Source organism: Pinus tabuliformis, chromosome 8, assembly GCF_031772625.1.
Source record: "Pinus tabuliformis cultivar Carrire ecotype Pingquan chromosome 8, CPIR1, whole genome shotgun sequence".
Lineage (NCBI taxonomy): Eukaryota > Viridiplantae > Streptophyta > Pinopsida > Pinales > Pinaceae > Pinus > Pinus tabuliformis.
The window spans coordinates 416,470,938-416,488,382 of record NC_142294.1 but is presented as its reverse complement, the minus strand read 5'-3'; the positions used below and the strand labels follow the sequence as shown (position 1 = coordinate 416,488,382).

General features: G+C 40.9%; 1 protein-coding gene across 3 annotated transcripts in view; it reads left to right on the top strand.

Annotated features, from left to right (window-relative positions):
* Positions 1 to 17,445, top strand: part of LOC149235823 (uncharacterized) — a 97,049-nt gene that overhangs the window by 45,046 nt on the left and 34,558 nt on the right. Inside the window, exon 7 of one of the 3 annotated variants that reach the window (XM_089372197.1) lies at positions 11,141 to 11,203. The exons of the other annotated variants lie outside the window; for them this stretch is intronic. Coding sequence (XP_089228323.1) covers positions 11,141 to 11,188 — 48 coding nt within the window. The 3' untranslated portion in view covers positions 11,189 to 11,203. Of the gene's footprint in view, positions 1 to 11,140; positions 11,204 to 17,445 lie in introns of those variants that run through there. 3 annotated transcript variants of the gene reach the window in all.

The following is a 17,445-nucleotide window of genomic DNA, read 5'->3' as shown; positions in this document are numbered from 1 at the left end:
ATGCATCGCATGCCCTACAATAAGCTTTGGAATCCTTATGCAGTGTTAGCCACCACAACCCAACGCGTAAAATCTTTTGCGCTGTTGCTTTGCTTGCATAATGGCCTCTTGTAGCCCCACCATGGGCTTCGGCTAGCATGCTGCTTCGTTCGAACTCAAGCACATAACGTTGCAATATCTCATTCGTGCCCATCTTATACAAGTGGCCTGTAATAAGAGAAAAATCTGCCGCGCGCACCATCAATTCCTTCTTTTGTTGGCTGGTGTACCCTTCTAGAGTCGTTCCGGTAGTCAGAAAGTGTATGATGTCTGCAAAATGATTATCTGCTACACACACTGCAAAGAGCTGCGTGTCAGGCAGTCCTTCCTCCAAATTAGTGGGCTCCTCACCTGTTTCAATGTGTGACAGATGATCCGGTCTTGCATTCAATTGCCCTGGCTTCACAATGACTTCGAAATCATATTCCTGAAACAACAGTAGCCATTTGCATATTCCCCCCCCAACACAGGCTTGTTGACTAGGTACTTTAATGCAGAATGGTCTGTATACATCTTAAAGTGTCCACCTAGCAAGTAGTGTCTGAACTTCTGGAGCACGTACACCATAGCCAAACCTTCGTGCTCTGTCGTCGAATAATTCTTCTCAGCCTTAGACAACTTCCTACTTGCAAACGCTATAGGGTGATCTAATTCTCCTTCATCGGCCTGTGTCAGTACTGCTCCTAGTGCAATACATGACGCATCCACATGCACATGAAATTCCTTCTTCCAATCCGGGAAGACTAGGATCGGCGTGGTGACCATCTTTTCTTTTAACACATCCAAGCTTCGTTGACATTCTTCATTCCAATAGAATGTAGCATCCTTCTTCAATAGTTTTTCCATCGACGCGGTAATTTGGGCATAACTCTTGATGAACTTGCGGTAATAACCTGTATGCCCCAGCATTGTGCGCAGTTGTTTGACACTTCTTGACACCTCCAAATTGATTATGACCGCGATCTTAGTAGGGTCCACCATTAATCCTTGTTTGTTTGCTACATGACCCAACAAGATTCTGAAAGGAACACAAAACAAATATTTCTTCAAATTTAGTGCAATCTAATACCTCTGGCATGTATCCAGCATCAAGCGTAGACTAGCTACATGGCGCTTTACTAGCCCAAACACCATCCAATCATCAAAGTATACCTCCAAGAACTTGTGGATGAAGTCCTTGAATGCTGTGATGACTACGCATGGAAAGATCGCCAACGCATTCTTCTGTCCAAAAGGCATCAGAGTATACTGGAAGCATCCCCATTCAGTCGCGAAGGTAGTCTTACTCCTATCTTTCGGCGCAATCTTGATCTGATGGTACCCCGAGAACCCATCAATGAATGAATATGCTTCCTGTCCTCCTACATTATCCAACACTTCATTGGTGAACGAAGTCGGAAAAGGATCATGCACGCAAGCGTCATTCAGCTTCCTGAGATCTACGCATATCCTTATTTCATCCTTCTGCTTCTTTTCCTGAACTACCATAGGACTTACCCAGTCGGACTCCTCCATTGGTTCAATGATTCTTGCCGCTAACATTTTGTCCAATTCTAAGCGGACCCTTTCTTTGTACTTAGGATTGAGGCGATATGGCCTCTGCTTCACAGGCTTCGCATCTGGTTTCAATGTTATCCTCATCACCCCTAAATCGCCTATAATCCCTTTCAAGTTTGAAAATTTTGTAGGGAACAAATCCTGATATCCACGGAGCAACTCAGCAACCTTATCTACCGTAGCATCATCCCAGTAGTCCCTTATCTTCGCAAACTTCGGCTCCGCCTCTGTCCCAATGTTCACTTGTCTCGTTTTCAGCGACACGGTGATATCAAGATTCTCTATTTGTGGCACCCCCACTTCGCGGTGGCCTTCTGTTTTCGGGATATTAACGTTCCTCGGATCCTCGTCTTCCTCTTCAGCGGTCACATTGTAGCACTCTAGCGCGTGGCGCAGCTGGGTGGTCCAATTTGGTTGAATTAAATCCAAGGGATCCTGCGGTATTCTAAAGATCTCGGCTTTGACCTCCTGCAGCGCTTCATCAATGCACTCAAATCCATCTTCAAAGCTGAATGTCATCAAGAATCCTTGTCTCAAAATATCCCATTCGTCCATGCCATGGCAGAGCTCTGTCTCCAAGTACCAATTCATAGGTATTACATCCAAGGTGTGACAGAACAGATGCACCCAATCTGGTTGTGGTTTTGCTCCATAAGCATCGGTCCATTTGGCTAAGTGATCGCATAGATCACTCCTTCCATTGTATTTCTTTGTCAATCGTACCTTTGGGTGACCAAACCACACCCTCATCATTCTTCTATATTTGCGCCATCCATCGAAGTTGTCTTTATGCGTACCCCGCCATCTTACAAGCATAGCACCAAGTCCAAGGCTTGGAAGCAATGCTTCTCCAACACTTCCCTTTCAAATGCATCCAGAAATTTATCAACGTCAGTTAAACCATCATAATAAGGCAGACTTCTTACCTCCAACGATACATAGCGCAACGATTTGGTCATCATGTTACATCGTAGCGTAGACACTTCGTGCAATCTATTCTGCCAGTGTTCCAATTCCTCGTCTGAATTTGATGTGCAGAGCTTTCGTGGTCCCATGCAATACGTCCATCTACTGTCAGATTCACCCAATCTTGATCTCGCGCTGTTATCTTATAAATCTGGTCCAAATCATCGTCACTTTCGTAATCGCGGACTGGTTTAGTGTAGCACGATCCTTCTGTAGGGTCCAACGGTACTACTACGTGGAGTGATTTTCTTTCAAATGACATCGTCCGCTTCTTCAAATTGATCACCCCGTTCATGTCGATAGCCCAGTCGATCCCAAGGAGCGTAGGGTAGGGATTGCTGTCATCCACAATCTCTATCACTTCAAAATTGGCCAACGCGCTCGCGCCTTCAATATCGACTATCACTCCCTGTAATCTTCCCATGGGGATAATCTTTTGCTGATTCATTGTCCTCAATTGAATAGGAGACCACTGCAGCACAGGTCTCCCCATTCTCTCCCATGTCTATTTAGGCAAAAAGTTTGCGTCGGATCCTAGATCCAGAATAACTTGGTCCATTTCATATTCCCATATTAGCGTAGTGAGCCTCATCTCACGCCCTGTTCTTGCCTTACGTTTACCAATTTCCTGACCACGTGCGGTCCCTCAGGAGTATTACCAGCGCATTTATTGATCAACTCCCGTAATCCCTTTACGGCCTTGTTATTGTGTAGCAGCTTCATACAGGTCTTTAAAAATGTAGTAAGCATGGATGGGTCTATTTCTTCAGACTACTTATCCTCACTTCTTGAGGTAGAGGCCTCAGCGAAGCTTTTCTTTGCTTCCATGAAAGTTTCCTTCGTGGGCTCCAAATCAAAGGCAACCTCCTTCTCTGGAGCTTTGCGGACCCATTCACCCTCTTTAGGTCGCTTTCCCTTATCTTCGCCAATTGCCATTCCACTTCGCAACATAATATTCACATTGGGGTCCTCTTCTCGAGGTTCAACCTTCATCATTGTAAGTTCTGCGTAGGCTGTGTCCCCTTTTCGTGCATCTTAGCTATTAATACAAGGCAATGTTCTGTTGCGTGGTCAAACTGAGTGCAGTATCTGCATGATAGACGTGTCGGGTTCGTGCATTCTCGCGCGTAGTGTCATGGAACTCCATAATTGTAGCAAATAAATTTCCTCCGACCCCTCGCAGGTCCTCCTCCACCTTGGCCTCGTCCGTGCCCCTGATATTCTCCTCACGGCCCCCCAATGCCTTGATCCGGAGGCCGAGCTTCCGTCTGCACTTGATATGCGGGCATTCTCTCCATCATTAACTCATAACTACAACAATTGCGTTCATCGTGGCCCACTAATTGGAGGAAGTTGCAGAAGAGTTGTTGGGTGTCAATACAAATTTCCGCAACAAGTAGCAATTATTTGTTGCATGTTTTCCAGCTACCTGACACATAGCACACCACAGCGCGGGTCCTGCACTTGGCCCTACTTGAGCTTTCGGCCTCAGAGGCATCGGCCCTCCTCCTGCAACATAATTCGCGAAGACAAGGCAATGATCTTTATCATGCCCTTGACTCTTACATTTCAAGCACCAAACCTCTTCGCACACCTCTGGCCGAGCCACTCTATCCTTCTTCAGACTTTGAAATTCTGGGCAAAGGTTCTGCAACTCCGCGTGAATCTGCTGAACTCCTAAAGCAACATCTTGAATTGGTGTCTTGTGCAATCTCACCGCAATCTCCAAGGCCTCTGGGTCCCAATCTTTTGTTGTGATAAATCAACCCTTAGATGCGGCAAGAGCGAAGCCACAAACCATTCGCAGTGCTGCCCATCCGTAAGATTCATGTTAGCTTCGCGGATCTTGCACTTCAGTCTCTAATCTAGCTCCCAGGGTGTCTCGCCAGGCTTCATCATAATCTCCTTGAATCCAACTATCGATTGCACTTCAGACTTGGGTTTGCTGACTTCCTTATTCAGCACAGTCTGAATGTCCGCCAACGCAGCCATCGGGTTATCAGTGCAGTATTTAATGTACCATGTTAACGCGCGTTCCTGTAAAGCATTGACCAATGTAGCTTTCTTTATCTGATCATTTGTCATGCCTTGGGCTTCCCACACAGCCTTCGCGACAAACCAAAACTAGTTTGAGTCCTCATTCCCCAAGCCCTTGAAAACGGGAAATTTTACTGAATTCGCCATATTGAACAATGGTGGAGGTGGTGGTGGTGTGGGCGAAGGTGTATGCGGTGGAGGTGAAGATGGAGGTGGTGTGGGTGGATGTGGTATTCGCGGGAACCCTCACCTTATTAACTGGACAACGCTCTGTGGAGAAGCCTGTGCTGCTTCTTCGTCGTCACTCAGAGGAGGCTCAATCAGCGGGCTATATTCAAGCCCTGTTCTTTTTCTATCCCTGAATAACTTTCCACTTCGCGTAGCTCCAAACATCAAGGTAATTGCATAACCCACTTTTCACACAAGAGCATTTTAATCCAAGTATTCAAAGACCTTAAGTACTTACCTCGCGGTCCTTTGAAGAAGCGTTGCTTTGCTTCGCTGTAACTAACCGAAGTATCAACCGCGAACTCTGTCACAAATCCTCCTATGATACGATCAAGCCAGTGATCGACAGTGCGTGCGATCTTATCTTTAGAGGCTTCCAATCTCCGCACTAACTCCGGGGTCCACGCTATCGGACCGTCAAGCCTCCACCTTCCTTGGTCGTCTGCCAATTTAGCGATCCACTCGTATAATTCGACCAGGAAGGAACAAAAGAAAATTTCGTGTATCTCTGTGTAGAGATACCTATCCAACCACTGTTCTTTCGTCAATCGCGAGTTTCTGTTTTCTTGCGCCGCGAATTCGTGGATCTTCCTATCCAACCAATCTTCAATTTCCTTCTTAGTTGGATTCTAGTGATGCGAAATCACACATCTCTTTATGCAGATACTGGTCCTGGCAACAAAACCATTTGTTGGCTTAGGGGGTCCTAACCCAAGTTCAACGTTAAGTTAGCCAAGCAAATCCCGACACTATTGGCCCTTTTGGCATCAATCCGCGGAGCACAAATTGAAGTCTCACTCAAAGTAGTATGGGGGGATGCTAGAACCAAGTTTCCGAACCTAGAGATGGTTATGATGTCTTTTTGTACCCCTTTTTTTGCCTTCACGTAGATTGATAAGCCCTCGAGGCTTATCGATATAAGTTCCTCCTACCAGCCTCTAGACCTTCGCGAAGGTCTACGACTGTCTTTCGCGGACCTTAAACATGCGAATCAACCATTTATGCGCCTCTGTAATTATTCCTAAGTCTGTTATTATCCAGATCAGCTTAAGTGTCTGATATCTTTAGCATGCATTAAGATATTCTTCGTGTAAACAAATATTATTACTTGCGTTCATACAACAATGTAAAACATATAGATTCGCGCATCAATACAACATTAAATCATAAACCCAGTATTCATCATATCATAATTGCATTCATTCATAACAGAAGTAAATAGATCAAACACAGGTATTTCCAGAGTAATCTTCTTTATTAATGCTTCATATCTTCTTACAGACTCAAACTACCTTGTGCACTCAGCTGCAGGGGTCCGTGCACTCAGTTGCGGACTTCTACCCTAGGCCTCTGTGCACATAGTTGCAGAGCTTCTCTTCTACTCTAAGATCTTTCACTCTTTTTGCTAATGACCCATTACATTCATCATCATCAATACTACTGCCTTAGACTCTTCTAAGAGTCTCCTTTTTATACAATCCCATGGTCCGTGGACCATGGTTAGATCTTCTAAAGCCGACACAACTTACATAAAACAGAAGGGTAAAACCTTTTATGACTCTTTACATCTATGCGCTCCATGACCACAAATTGCCAAGAATTTACACTTTACATACCAAAACATGGGCTTTCTGCCCCAAAACTTGGGCTTTTAGCCCCAAAATTGACCTTAGGGGACTCTGTCCCAACAAGCATAGCCATGATGTCAGGCCTTTCGCATCTTCCTCTAGTATCCATAATTTTGACCATGACAATGATATGCTGGTTAAATTATTTGGTGAAAGGCCTTCTCCAGATCAAATTTTAGCAATTGCGAAAGATAAGGGGTTAACTTATCAAAGAAGGGATATAGGTCAAAGTGATAATCATGCTCCCCTTTGAAATTTTAGCCCCTCCTCTGGAATGAATATTGACTTGGGTGGATGGTGGAACAATTCCAAAATCTGGGTTCCTGTCACCGAGGTTTTGAAAATCCCTTCCCAAAAGGCTAAGTTGTTAAATGCCATTGAGAATCCTTGTATTAATGTTGCTCAAGAAAAGGATCCTGAGACTGTCTACCAGGATGCTCTTGTGTTTTTGCAAAGTATGTGTTCTGACAACAATGAGCATCAACATTTTTTCATTACCTTGATGGTTAATGGTTATAGGTTGTACAATTGCATGTTAGATTTGGGTGCTTCGGCTTGTGTTATGACCAAGAGGGTCATGGAACAACTAAATTTAAGGATTTCTAGGCCTTACTACAACATTTGTGCCATGGATTCTAAGAAAATCAAGGTTCATGGGTTAATAAACGATTTACAAATCCATTTGTCTGTCTATCCTGACATAATGATTGTGATGGACATAGTTGTAGTTGATGTTCCTGATGCTTGGGGTATGCTATTGTCCAGGAAATCGGCCTCTGATCTAAGAGGAAGTATCCAAATGAATTGGTAATATGCTATGATTCCTTCTCCCAGAGGTTCCAGGTTCATTAGACTAAATAGGGAGCTATAAAGGAGATTCCATGTGGAAGATCCTAAGAGACCCCATGATAAGGTAATCACTGACAAACCTGACTTGGGGAATTACGCTTTTTTTTTCTAGTTCCATAATCCCCTCAGAAGTTAAGGTTGATGAAAAGATGAGTGATCTGAAGAGTCAAGTATGGTATATGCATTTCAATGATGCATCATCTAAGCATGGTAAAGGTGTTGGGATTGTGTTGAAGTCTCCCCTGGGGCATGTTTTCAAATTTGCATATAGATTAGAATTTGGAGCAACCAACAATGTGCTGGAGTAAGAAGCTTTGTTGTTGGGCCTTGAGTTGGCAAAGGCCTTAAGCATTAAATTGCTTCATATCAAGGGAGACTCTGATTTGGTTATCATGCAAGTTAAAGATAAATTTACTTGTAAGAATCAAAGATTGAGAAACTATCAGAGTGCAGTGTGGGATATTTTGGAATACTTTGACGTTGTTGACCTCGAAGCTATCCCAAGAGATAAAAATAGTTTGGTCAATGTGCTTGCTATAGCCGCATCTACCTTGCAGTTGTTTGATGAATTAGTGAAGGATAAGATTAAAATGGAAATTATTTTCAGACCTTCCATTCCAGATAACTTAGAGCATTGGTAGGTTTTTGACGATGAAAAGCAAGTGATTAGCTTTTTAAATAACTTGGATGAGTTTGAGAATTTTCTAGTAGGTTGTAGGGATGATGGACCTGATGACTATGAAGATATTATAAATCCTACTCCTAGAAATGTTGTTGCCTTAGAGCAACACTTTGATTGGCATGATGCCGCAAGGAAAGGAGAAGAAAATAAGATGGATTTTGGCGAATTTATTGAAGTAAGTATAGGTACCCCTAGTGACCATGAAATTATTAAAATTGGTAAGGGTACTAGTAAGGAAGAAAGGAAAAGGATAATCGATTTACTTCATGAATATCGGGATGTCTTAGCATTTTCTTATGATGAGCTAAAAGGTTATAGGGAAGATGTATTGGAGCACACTATCCCTTTAAAGGACGAAAATGCTAAGCCCTTTCGTGAGAAGCTTAGGTAGATAAACCCTAGGTTGGCCCCCTTAGTCCAAAAAGAGCTTGCAAAAATGCTTGCAGCTGGAATCATTGCTCAGACTAGGCATTCATCATGGTGTTCCAATCTGGTGATTGTTAGAAAGAAGAATGGAACAATCAAACTTTGTATCGATTTCAGAAACCTTAATCTAGCATGTAAGAAGGATAATTACCCTTTTCCAAACATGGAGACTATGTTGCAAAGGATAACGGGTTCTGGAATGATGTCCCTGCTAGATGTTTCTTTGGGTACAATCAAGTTTGGGTTACGAAAGAGGATTGACACAAAACTACTTTCACCACACCATGCAGTACATTCGAATGCCTTTTGGATTAACTAATGCTGGAGCTACCTTTCAAAGGGCTATGGACTATGCCTTCAAGGGTTTAATCGGTAAAATTATTGAAATTTATCAAGACGGTCTTACTGTTTTTTCTAAGAATTGTATCAATCATACAGGTCATCTTACACAAGTTTTTAATAGATGTAGAGAATTTGGAATCTCTTTGAATCCTGCTAAGTCTGTTTTTGGAGTAACAGAAGGGAAGTTGCTTGGTCACTTCATTTCCAAGGATGGGATCAAGATTGGCCCTTAGAGGGTTGAGGCAATCCAAAAGATTCCTCTCCCTCATAATCTCAAATCCCTTCAGTCTTTTCTTGGGAAAACTAATGTCCTTAGAAGATTTATTCCAAACTACGTTGAAATAGCTAATCCTATTCAAAGTCTTCTGAAAAGGGATGTTAAATTCTTACGGAAAGACGATGGCAAATTGGCTTTTCAGGAGATCAAAGGTGCTATTGCTAAATCTCCTGTCTTAGTTAGTCCCGATTATTCAAAGGACTTCATGATTTTCTCTTTTGCTTCTGAAGATACCATCGCTGGTGTCCTATTACAAAAGAATAAAGATGGCCACGAACAGCCTATAGCTTTCATGAGTAGAGTACTTCAAAATTCTGAATTATATTATACTACCATGGAAACGCAAGCCTATGCCTTAGTTAAATCTCTTAAGAATTTCAGGACTTATGTGGGTTATTCCAAGTTCATTGCTTTTGTCCTACATTCTTCTATTAAAGATATCTTAACTCAAATTGATTGCTTAAGGACTCATGCTAGGAGGGTTACTAAGATTTGAGAATATGATTTAGAGATTAGACCCACCAATTTAGTCAAAGGTCAAGGTTTGGCTGAAATGATGACAAAGGGAAATGAAACAACTCTTGGTTTGATTTGTCTTAATGAATCATCTTCGTCTAAGCTGCAAAGATTAGGAGAGCATGAATGGTACAAGGATATTATTTATTACTTTATTAAATCTTACATGTCCTAACCATTTAGTTGTTCATAGGAGAAGGGTTCTTAGATTAAAAGCCACTAAGTATTGCCTTATGAAGGATGGCCTTGGATGGAGAAATCCTGAGGGCATTGTACTTAGATGTGTTGATGAGATAGAGTCTAAAAAGTTGATTTCCAAGTTTCATTCAAGATTTTGTGGTGGTCATTACGCTGCTAGAACTACCGCCCACAAAATACTTAGACCTGGTTAGTATTGGCATTCGATTTTATCTGATGTTCATAAATTTGTTAAAAGTTGCCAAGCTTGCCAACGATTCACTGGGAAGCAGAAGCTAGCTGCCCTGCCCCTACAAACTGTTGTTGTTGAGGCACATTTTCAGCATTGGGGTATGGATTTCTTTGGGAAATTCCATGAAAATTCTAGCAATGGCTACTCATGGACCTTGACGGCTACCGATTATTTCACTAAATGGGTTGAATCCATTCCTGCTAAGAATGCCACTGAAAAGGTCATAATGGATTTTATTGAAAATCATATTATTACTAAATTTGGTGTCCTAGCTAAAATCACCACCGATAATGCCAAGGCTTTTAGTTCCATGGAGTTCTCATCTTTTTGTTTTAAGTATGGCATTGTGTTATCTCATTCGTCTAACTACTATCCTTAGGGTATTGGCCTGGCTGAATCAAGTAACAAAAATCTTATAACCATTATGAATAAGATGGTAGGAGATAACAAGCAATCCTGGTACAACAAAATCAAGTACACTTTATGGGCAGATAGGATAACTAAAAAGAAAGCTACTGTTAAAAGTCCATTTGAACTTGTCTATGGCATAGATGTAATGTTACCTGTCCACCTTAAATTACCAGCTTATCAACTCCTTCAACATTTTTCTAGAGATAGAGATGTTGTCCAAAATAGGATTGATCAAATCGTGGAGTTGGATGAAACACGCAGGAAAGCTTTTGATAGTATATGCAAGAATCAATATAACATTAAGAAAGGCTTTGACAAATCTTCTCGGTCTAGATATTTGCAAGTTGGAGATATGGTTCTACTATGGGATCGCAAAAATGAAAAACTAGGAAAGCATAAGAAATTTGATAGTTTGCGGCTGGGACCTTACATCATCAGAGGCATTGCTAGTCAAAATTCATTCCATTTGAGCACATTGGAAGGTGATTGACTTGACTTACCTGCAAGTGGCCAAATTCTCAAGTTGTTCTTCAAAGAAATCATCTGATGCCATGGGGCATCCTTTGTATCATATTTCTAACCCTACACCTTGTCATTTTAGCATTTTATTTATGTTCTTAGATTAAGTTTACATTTCATGTTTGTATAATTGTTACAGAGATTCGATTTCATAAATATAATGTTATTGATGATTTTTGTATTATATTTGGATGGACTCTACTTATGTCATTCTATGTGTTCTTTGGGTGCAGATTATGGATTCTCACATTCCTTCGATGAAGAAACATGTCCCCAAGTAGAGTCAGATGTTGACCACTCCATGTCAACTACCCCATAGCTGTGCATTTTTTGGCGCAAGGATTTCCATCATGTCCGAGCACTTAGATGATCCACAGATTCATCATTATCAGCTATATGTAAACTGGAGTTTTGTAAACCCATTCTGCATTTTGTAATGTAAATTATCCTAGTAAGACAAATGTATGTAACAACCTAGGTAAATTTATTTTTCTGATGATGGTTTCTATCCTAGGAGGTTTTTCGTCTCACCGATTCATGTGCGTTTCTAAACACGGATGATTGGCAGAGTTTTTCCCTCCAACCTCACCCCAAAGCTAGGGTGGATTTTGTCACCAAGATCTTGGATGAGTCCTAGTTTTATTTATCGAGTCTCTATAAAAATGATTTGGCAATAATCTTAGCTATTTGGTTAGATTATTTTATTACAAGACTCTTGGTCTACTAGATCATATTTTGTGTCACAGAAATGGATAAATGTTGAGGGTCTATAACAAACGGATGTTCCCCCTTCATGTATTAAATTGTAAAATCTTGATGTAAAAAATATTTAGTGCATGGTCCTTCATAATTAGACACCATGGCTAAATATTAGAGGGTTTGAAAAATTATTAATCCCCTCATGAGTCAATTAATTAAATTTTCTGGCTAAAATAAATTAAAAATGCGAAGCCAAAAATTTAATTAATTTAGGTCCTAGGAAAAATTAAATTCTCCAACATTTAAAATTCGTGGGTTTTAAAGTTTTTAATTTGGAGGTTCCGACTAAGGAAATATTGAAATTTTCAAGATATTTTGGACCTTTGGGCCTTAGTGGTTAAGTCAAAGTCAATTTTTTGAGGCAATTAACTGAAAATAATCATTTTTGAGTTAATTAAAAAGAAATTAAAAGTGACATTCAAATTTCCTCAAAAAGTAACTTAATTTTAACGGTGATGATTAAAAGATCATTTGATCTTCATCAACGGTTGAGATTTCTTTGACGGGGATCAATCCATCTAGATGTTGGATAATTTATCCATAAATTAGAGGTATCTCTCCATTATTTGGATCCAATCTTTGAATCGTGTACTTGCTCTGAGAAAGCTCTTGTAACTATTTTCCTGGTTAATAAAACGCAAAGACTTTGGGGTTTCAGACCGTGTGACGTTCCTCCTTCAGATTTATGTGGTAATATTGCTCTTAATACTCTGTTGCTTTTATTTGCATTTGCTGGATAACAGCCTTTGAGGATTGATCTGTGCACAAGTATCTTACACAAATTTTTGGGCAAAGGTTTTGCAACTCCGCGTAAATCTGCTGAACTCCTAAAGCAACATCTTGAATTGGTGTCTCGTGCAATCTCATCGCCGTCTCTAGGGCCTCCGCCTGGGTCCCAATCTTTTGCCGTGATAAAGCAACCCTTAGATGCGGCAAGAGTGAAGCCACAAACCATTCGCGGTGCTGCCCATCCATAAGATTCATGTTAGTTTCGCAGATTTTGCACTTCAATCTCTGATCCAACTCCCAGGGTGTCTCGCCAGGCTTCATCATGATCTCCTTGAATCCAACGATCGATTGCAATTCAGACTTGGGCCTGCTGAATTCCTTATTCAACACAGTTTGAATGTCTGCCAACGTAGCCATCGGGTTATCAGTGTAGTATTTAATGTACCATGTTAGCATGCGTTCTTGTAAAGCAGTGACCAATGTAGCTTTCTTCATTTTATCATATGTAATGCCCTTGGCTTCCCACATAGTCTTCGCAACGAACCAAAACTGGTCCGGGTCCTCATTCCCCAAGCGCTTGAAAACAAGCAATTTTACTTAATTCGCCATATTGAACGATGGTGGAGGTGTGCACAAAGGTGTATGCAGTGGAGGTGAAGATGGAGGTGGTGTGGGTGGATGTGGTATTCGCGAGAACCCTTGCCTTATTAACTGGACAACGCTCTGCGGAGAAACCTGTGCTACTTCTTCCTCGTCACTCAGAGGAGGCACAATCAGGGGGTTATATTCAGGCCCTGTTCCTTTTCTATCCCTGAATAACTTTCGACTTCGCGTAGCTCCAAACATCAAGGTAATTGCATAACCCACTTTTCACACAAGAGCATTTTAATCCAAGTATTCAAAGACCTTAAGTACTTACCTCGCGGCCCTTTGAAGAAGCATCACTCTGCTTCGCTGTGGCTAACCGAAATATCGATCGTGAACTATGTCACAAATCCTCTTATGATACGATCAAGCCAGTGATCGACAACGCGTGTGATCTTATCTTTAGAGGCTTCCAATCTCCACACTAACTCCCAGGTCCACACTATCGGACCGTCAAGCCTCCACCTTCCTTGGCCATCTGCCAATTTAGCGATCGACTCTTATAATTCGCCCGGGAAGGAACAGAAGAAAATTTCGTGTATCTCTATGTACAAATACTTGTCCAACCACTGTTCTTTCATCAATCGCGGGTTCCTGTTTTCTTGCATCGCGAATTCATGGATCTTCCTATCCAACCAATCTTCAATTTCCTTCTTAGTTGGATTCCAGTGATGCAACATCACACATCTCTTTATGCAGATCCCTGTCCTGGCAAAAAAACCATTTGTTGGCTTAGGGGGTCGTGACCCAGGTTCAGCGTTAAGTTAGCTAAGCAAATCCCTACATTACTGGCCCTTTCGGCATCAATCCGCGAAGCGTAGACTGAAGTCTCACCTGAAGCAGTATGAGGGGATGTTGGAATCAAGTTTCCGCACCTAGAGATGGTTATGATGTTTTTTTGTACCCCTTTTTCTGCCTTCGGGCAGATTGTTAAGCCCTCGAGGCTTATCGATATAAGTTCCTCCTACCAGCCTCTAAACCTCCGCGAAGGTCTATGACTATCTTTCACGGACATTAAAAAGGCGAATCAACCATTTACGCACCTTTGTAATTATTCCTAAGTCTGTTATTATCCAGATCGGCTTAAGTATCTAATATCTTTAGCATGCATTAAGATATTCTTCGCATAAACATATATTATTACTTGTGTTCATACAACAATGTAAAACATATAGATTCGCACATCAATACAACATTAAATCATAAACCCAATATTCATCATATAATAATCGCATTCATTCATAATAGAAGTAAATAGATCAAGCACAGGTTTTCCCAGAGTAATCTTCTTTATTAATGCTTCAGATCTTATAGACTCAAACTACCCTGCGCACTCAACTGCAGGGGTTTGCGCACTCAGCTGCGGACTTCTACCCTAGGCCTCTGCGCACACAGTTGCAAAGCCTCTCTTCTGCTCTAGACCTTTCGCTCTTTTTGCTAATGACCCATTACATTCATCATCATCAATACTACTGCCTTAGGCTCTTCTAAGGCTCTCCTTTTTATACAATCCCATGGTCCGCGGACCATGGGTAGATCTTCTAAAGCCGACACAACTTATATAAAACGGAACGGTAAAACCCTTTAAGACTCTTTACATCTACGCGCTCTACGACCACAAATTGCCAAGGCTTTACACTTTACATACAAAAACATGGGCTTTCTGCCCCAAAACTTGGGCTTTTAGCCCCAAAATTGGCCCTAGCGGGCTCTGTCCCAACAAGCATAGTCATGATGTCAAGCCTTTCGCATCTTCCTATAGTATCAATAATTTTGACCATGACAATGATATGCTGGTTAAATTATTTGGTGAAAGGCCTTCTCTAGATCAAATTTTAGAAATTGCGAAAGATAAGGGGTTAACTTATCAAAGAAGGGATATAGGTCAAAGTGATAATCATGCTCCCCCTTGAAATTTTAGCCCCTCCTCTGGGATGAATATTGACTTGGGTGGATGGTTGAACAATTCCAAAATCTGGGTTCCTGTCACTGAGGTTTTGAAAATCCCTTCCCAAAAGGCTAAGTTGTTAAATGCCATTGAGAATACTTGTATTAATGTTGCTCAAGAAAAGGATCCTGAGACTGTCTACCAGGATGCTCTTGTGTTTTTGCAAAGTATGGGTTCTGACAACAATGAGCATCAATATTTTTTCATTACCTTGATGGTTAATGGTTACAGGTTGTACAATTGCATGTTAGATTTGGGTGCTTCGGCTTGTGTTATGACCAAGAGGGTCATGGAACAACTAAATTTAAGGATTTCTAGGCCTTACTACAACATATGTGCCATGGATTCTAAGAAAACCGAGGTTCATAGGTTAAAAAAGGATTTACAAATCCATTTGTCTGTCTACCCTGACATAATGATCGTGATGGACATAGTTGTAGTTAATGTTCCTGATGCTTGGGGTATGCTATTGTCTAGGAAACCGGCCTCTGATCTAGGAGGAAGTATCCAAATGAATTGGTCATATGCTATGATTCCTTCTCCTAAAGGTTCCAGGTTCATTAGAATAAATAAGGAGCTAGAAAGGAGATTCCATGTGGAAGATCCTAAGAGACCCCATAATAAGGTAATCATCGATAAACCTGACTTGGGGAATTACGCTTTTTTTCTTCGAATTCCATAATCCCCTTAGAAGTTAAGGTTGATGAAAAGATAAGTGATCTAAAGAGTCAAGTATGGTATATTCATTTCAATGATGCATCATCTAGGCATGGTAAAGGTGTTGGGATTGTGTTGAAGTCTCCCCTAGGGCATATTTTCAAATTTGCATATAGATTAGAATTTGGAGCAACCAATAACATGCCTGAGTAAGAAGATTTGTTGTTGGGCCTTGAGTTGGCAAAGGCCTTAAGCGTTAAATTTCTTCATATCAAGGGAGACTTTGATTTGGTTATCATGCAAGTTAAAGATAAATATACTTGTAAGAATCAGAGATTGAGAAACTATCGGAATGCAGTGTGGGATATTTTGGAATACTTTGACATTGTTGACCTCGAAGCTATCCCAAGAGAGAAAAATAGTTTGGTCGATGAGCTTGCTGTAGCCGCATCTACCTTGCAGTTGTCTGATGAATTAGTGAAGGATAAGATTAAAATGGAAATTATTTTCAGACCTTCGGTTCCAGATAACTTAGAGCATTGGCAGGTTTTTGACGATGAAAAGCAAGTTATTAGCTTTTTAAATAACTTGGATGAGTTTGAGAATTTTCTGGTAGGTCGTAGGGATGATGGATTTGATGACTATGAAGATATTATAAATCCTACTCCTAGGAATGTTGTTGCCTTAGAGCAACACTTTGATTGGCATGATGCCACAAGGAAAGGAGAAGAAAATAAGATGGATTTTGGCGAATTTATTGAAGTAAGTGTAGGTACCCCTAGTGACCATGAAATTATTAAAATTGGTAAGGGTACTAGTAAGGAAGAAAGGAAAAGGATAATTGATTTACTTCATGAATATTGGGATGTCTTAGCATTTTCTTATGATGAGCTAAAAGGTTATAGGGAAGATGTCATGGAGCACACTATCCCTTTAAAGGATGAAAATGCTAAGCCCTTTTGTCAGAAGCTTAGGTAGATAAACCCTAGGTTGGCCTCCTTAGTCCAAAAAGAGCTTGCAAAAATGCTCGCAGCTGGAATCATTGCTCAGACTAGGCATTCATCATGGTGTTCCAATCTGGTGATTGTTAGAAAGAAGAATGGAACAATCAGACTTTGTGTCGATTTCAGAAACCTTAATCTAGCATGTAAGAAGGATAATTACCCTTTTCCAAACATGGAGACTATGTTGCAAAGGATAATGGGTTTTGGAATGATGTCCCTGCTAGATGGTTTCTCTGGGTACAATCAAGTTTGGGTTAAGAAAGAGGATCGACACAAAACTACTTTCACCACACCATGGGGTACATTCAAATACATTCGAATGCCTTTTGGATTAACTAATGCTAGAGCTACCTTTCAAAGGGCTATGGACTATGCCTTCAAGGGTTTAATCGGTAAAATTATTGAAATTTATCAGGATGATCTTACGGTTTTTTCTAAGAATTGTATCAGCCATATAGGTCATCTTAGGCAAGTTTTTAATAGATGCAGAGAATTTGGAATCTCTTTGAATCCTGCTAAGTTTGTTTTTGGAGTAACAGAAGGGAAGTTGCTTGGTCACATCATTTCCAAGGATGGGATCAAGATTGACCTTGAGAGGGTTGAGGCAATCCAAAAGATTCCTCTCCCTCATAATCTCAAATCCCTTCAGTCTTTTCTAGGGAAAACTAATTTCCTCAGAAGATTTATTCCAAACTACGCTGAAATAGCTAGGCCTATTCAAAGTCTTCTGAAAAAGGATGTTAAATTCTTATGGAAAGATGATGGCAAAAAGGCTTTTCAAGAGATCAAAGGTGCT